The 5055-nt window shown below is 72.5% G+C and overlaps 1 protein-coding gene across 1 annotated transcript in view; it reads right to left on the bottom strand.

Moving 5' to 3' along the window:
• Window positions 1-4871: 4871 nt before the first annotated feature.
• The window catches only part of H696_01621 (hypothetical protein), a gene marked incomplete at its 5' end in the record, with an annotated part of 3324 nt that continues 3140 nt past the window's right edge, over window positions 4872-5055 (bottom strand). Inside the window, one exon of the mRNA XM_009495524.1 lies at window positions 4872-5028. Coding sequence (XP_009493799.1) covers window positions 4949-5028 — 80 coding nt within the window. The 3' untranslated portion in view covers window positions 4872-4948. The remainder of the gene's footprint in view (window positions 5029-5055) is intronic.

Raw genomic sequence — 5055 nt, 5'->3', positions numbered from 1 at the left:
CCCCCCGCCTGGTGCGGCCTTCGGGGGACACATTAGCCGTCGCCGATCTGCAATCCCGCGATAGCGAGAGTCAGGGAGAAAGAGAGACAGACAGACAGACAGAGGGGGCAATGCTACACGCCCGGGGACCGAGGAGGGGGAGGCTGTCTCGGGGGTCTCAGCCCACAACCATCCAGAGGTTGCGACGCCCCCCTGCCCCCTGCGGGCATGCGCGCTGCCGAGCGTGCGCATGAGCAGCGCCCGGCCATCCGCCTCACCCCGGCCGGCTGTGCCCCCCGCCGCCCCCCGCCGCCCCCCGCCGCCCCCTGCCCTGCCCTGCCCTGCCTCGGAGGCAGCAGGCCGGTCGTGCGGGGCCACCCCGGCGCCCTGGGGGCCCGGATGAGGGCGCTCCAGGCCCGCGCCGCCCCCCCCCCCCCCCCCCTGCCGGCCAGAGATGCCCCGCATTCCCGCGCCGCTGTCCCCCGGCCCCCTCGTCCCTTGCCCTCCCGGGCGCACGCCCAGCGCCGAGCGGCCGCCCGGCCGGTGGGCGTATGAGCGATGGAAGGCCCGGCAGGCCGGCCGAGGCGGGGCCTGGCCCACGACCCCCAGGCCGGGCGCGAGGACGCAGGTCGCCCGGCCGGCCCTTGGCGCGATTGCCGGGGGCGAGGCGGAGCCGATCGCCAAGGGCGCGCCATTGTGCCGGGGTTTCACTGGGATTTGGCCTCTCATGTCCCCCTGGCTGGTCGGCCGGGGGAGGGGAGGGGAGGAGCAATGGCGGCAGCATGCCGCCAGGGCCATGTCACTGTGCGCCCGAAGTCCGGGGGACAGGTCGGCCAGCCGGGCTGCCGCCCGGCCGCCGGGCGGCCAGTGGACGTGAGGGGGACAGCCACGAGCCGGCCGGCTTCAGCGCTGACGTAGCCCCCGGGGGGCCGGCCGGCCCCTGACCCCCGTGGAATGAGGTCCCCGCGCGGGCACATGGCCAGCCAGCTTTGGGACCGGCCCCGGGCACCCGGCGGCCGGAGGTGCAGGCCGCGGCGACCGTCGCCGGGCTCGGCCGCCATGCCCCGGCACGAGCGCGTGCGGGTATTCAGGCCGGGCGCACTTGGCCACCCGCAGAGCGCGCCACATGAGCGCGCGCGCGTACGGCGGCCGATGCACCGGTCTGCCGCCCATCTCGACCGGCCACGCCGGCGGCCGGCGAGGGAAGAAACGACAGCCCATGTGCTGCTGATGCAAAGCGCCCCATGTGCCGCGAGCCCGCGATGCGTATCCCGTCCGCCTCGGTGGGGGGGGGGGGGGGGCACCGGCGCGCTGGCCTCGAGCCGCGACAGTGCGCCGCGCAGCCACACTTCCGAAGGGCAGCCGACTCAACCCGGCTCGGTGCCCTTGCTCAAAGCCTCTGCCCCATCTTCGAGGCTTGTGGCGTTGCGTCACGGGCGCGCCACTTGGCCCAAGGGCCGCGCATACACGGCCGCACACATGACTTCCCCTGGGGGCTGCGCCGGGCCGGGCCGGGCCGGGCCGGGCCAGGCGCGCCTCGGCTGCCCACGCCGCCTGCGTGCGTGCGTGCGTGTGCGCCCTCGCGTGCGTCTGGCTGGGGGGCCGAATGGAGCGGCCGGCTCGCCGCCGGGCAGGGGGGGGGGGGGGGCCGAGGTGTGCCCCTCGAAGGGGACAAAGGTCCCAGGGGCGGGCGGCCTGCCCTTGCAAGCGCGCGCTGGGCGTGCAAGTGCGCTCGTACGCCATGTAGGGGCGAACATTGCTCGGTCCGGGGTCCCGCGGCACAGCGCGCCGCGCCGCGGCGCCGAGCATGCTCACGATTGGCGCGCCAGGACTTGGTTGCGTTGCGTGGCCCGGGGCCCCGGCCGCGGGCCGCCAGCGAGGCAGAGAAGCGCACGGCGCGAAACGCCCCGGACACGGGCCGACGGTCGACGAGGCCAGAGTGCGGTCGGTGCGGCCGCCAACCAGCCGGCCATTCACACTTGTCCGCACATGCGGGTCCTGCTGTGCCGGCCCAAGGTCCCTCTGCCTTCCGCCGGGGGAGGGGGAGGGGCGGAGGGGGGGGGGGCGGGGGCAAGCGCCCTCCGGTGCCGAGAGGACCGCGCGGGGCCCGGGGGCGTTTCAGACAGGGTGCGGCGTTCCACACCTGCACATTGGCGCACGCGCCCCTGCATCCGAAGACGTGCCGAGGCCAGGCGCCCGCCCGCCCGCCCGAGCGCGCGCACCAACACAGGCCCGGCCAGTTGCCCCTTTGCCCGGCCTGGGCGCAATCTACCCCCATCCGCGCGCGCGCGCGCACTCGCTCGGTCGGTCGCTCGCCCCAGGCCCCCAATTAAACATCACCCAGAGGCGGTATCCGGCGCCTCGCCCGAGGGGGGCAGATCGGGGCCCGGCCCGGCGAGTGCAATCGCCGCCAGCACCGCCCATTCCCCCATATGAATGTGGCTCCGCGCTGCCCTCGCCCCTCGCCCCTCCCCCCCCTCCTCCCGACCCCCCAGGCCCACCACCGGGACACACACACACACACACACACACACACACACACACCGTCGGGCGCTGGTGGGCACCTGTGGCCCGACCGCCGACGCCCGCACGCGTGCCATCGGCCGAGCTGCCTTTCAAGACATGGGCGGCCCCGGCGCGCCCATCCGCGACACTTACAGGGAGATTGCCCAACAGGGTGCCCTGGGCGGACGAAAAAGGCTCAAATTAAACACTCCCCCCCGCTCGAGGGGAAGGGGTCAAGTGGAAGCGGCCGAAGGGGGGGACCCGGGGGAGTGGATTCGGGTGGCCGGCCCGCGCGTCCGCGAGCCCCTGACCCGGGGCGGGGGGGGGGGGGCGGGACGCCGGGGCGTGGGGTCTCATGGCCTCGGTGAGCCCCTCGCCAGGGAGGGCAGCCCAGACAATGCCCCCGGGCCGTCTCGCTCGCCGACTGGGATAATACACCCACAATCGACCCGCCCTCACGGCCGGTGGCAGATCTGCGCCGATCGGGAAGTTTATTCACCGGCGGGCGGAATAATACAAGGAGGGCCTGCGGCAGGGGCAGGGGTACGCCGCATTCGGGGTGGCACAGGCCCGAGACGAAGCACCGGCCGTCCGGCAGATGCCGAGAGGCAACCCGGCCGCTCGAGACGCTGCCGTTCGCCGGCGAGACGCCGGAAGCCCCCAGGTCGCAGAGGGCCGGCGGCCGGGGGCCGGGGATTGGGGGGGGGGGGGACGGGGCGCCCTGCCCGCGAAGCCTTGAACCCACGATCGAGTGTCGGGTAATAGCATTGTATGGGCATGTGAGACATCACGCGCCACGGAGAACGCCTCACGGGGTCTTGCGCCCTCCCGCGCCGCTGGACAATTGCCAATGCTCGCCCTCTCTTGTCTGGCCCCGGCCAGAAGGGGGCCCGCGCTTCGGCCCCCCCCGTTGCTGTGGCGGCCGCGGCTGCTGGCATCCCTGCCGGGCGGCCCCTGTTCCTTCTCCGCCCCCCCCCCTTGCCTGGTGCTCGCCAGGCCGTTTGTCCTTGCCCTGCGCGGCCCGACTCGCCCGGTCATACGGTCGCATTTCACGTCATCGGGGGAAAACCCAAACAAATGCCCAGCCGCAAATCCCCCCCCGGCAGGGAAGCCCAGGCATTGATGAGTGATGTCCGGGGGAGTCAGGGAGACGTCCTCTTCGTCGGCTGCCTGCCGGGGCGAGTGGAGGGCCCCAGGGCGAGGGCGGCTGTGGGGGGGGGCATAATCACCCTAGGCCGCGGGAAGAGACGCCCCACCATTTGGCGGTTGCCAGAGGGGGGGGGGGGGGGCAGATCCCTGCCGGCAAAGAGGCCCATCCTCGGCAGCTTGAGGGCAGCTGGGCCAGAAGCAGCCGTCAGGGCAGGCACATCGTCGGCAGGTGTGCGGCCGGAGCCGGCTTTGGGGCCCCTGCTCGGGCTCCATGGCGTCAAGCAGCCTCAGGCGGGCCCACCTGTCGATTTGGCGCATCCGCTGCTCACCCCCGGACCAGTGTGTCCGGGCGTCGACCGGGGCAGGGGGGGAGCAGGGTGACTTTGGGGGGCGCGGCTGGCCCAGGTGTCCGCCCTCCCGGAGCACGGTCTGGGGAGGGTGCCCGGCCCGACTTGTGGGACCCATGTCCCACGCTGCCATGCAAGCCCGGAGGCGCCATTGTGGGGAAGAGGGCGCGAGGATTGTGGGGTTTCCGCCCCCTTCTGCATGTGCGACCCGAATGTGGCCGGTCCGGACAAGCACAGGGCAATGGCGGCAACGGTGCAGGCGGCGATCCCCGGGCCGAAGGATCGCCCGCCGGGGGAGGGGGGAGGTGGAGCATTGTGCGTGCACCCTTGGCGTCCCGGCCTCTCGGCCCCCGGCCAGGGCTCTGCCCTTTTTCATGACTGGCGCGAGGCAACAACCACGGCAGCGGCGGCGGCGACGACAACAACAACAACAACAGCAGCAGCAGCAGCAGCAGCAGCAGCAGCCCGGGAGGGGTAAGGCGAGCGGCATGCAAAGGGGCTCTCTCTTTTGGCTTGAAGGTTCATTATTCATACATCAGATCAATCCAATGCCGCATTTTCCCCTTCCAAACTCCTCGGGGAGAATGGCGGCAGAGGGAGAGACACATTTCGAGGGGGGCAGAGGGGGTGGGGGGGGGAGGGGAGGGAGCGGCGAGGAGAGGGCGAGGGGCGGGGCACAGCCGCACAACTGTCGGCCGTACCGCCGCCCGTGCCACTCGTCCCCTCGCATCATCGCTTGCCTGGCACTTGTCATCATGCGCGCATGCGCAGCAGGCGATGGTCGGCACACGCGGGTCTCAACGATCGCACCCGTGCGCGGTGAGCAACTGAGGCCGAGGGGAAGCACATGCGGAGGCCGGGAGACAGACACAGAGGGAGAAGAGGGAGAGAGAGGGAGCGAGAGATGGTGCCAGGGAGGCAAAGGATGTCGGCAGCAGCAGCAGCAGCAAAGGCACGTTTGCCCATGCTCAGACTGCGGAGACATGTGAGTCCTGGCTGGGATCGTGCTTTTGGAGCTGGCCGAGCTCGATGTCGGACTCTTGAGCCACTGAGGGAAGATAGCAGGGGGGGGGGG

The sequence above is a fragment of the Fonticula alba genome (assembly GCF_000388065.1).
Source record: "Fonticula alba strain ATCC 38817 unplaced genomic scaffold supercont2.2, whole genome shotgun sequence".
Taxonomy (NCBI): Eukaryota; order Rotosphaerida; family Fonticulaceae; genus Fonticula; species Fonticula alba.
This window is presented reverse-complemented; position numbering and strand designations above follow the sequence as displayed.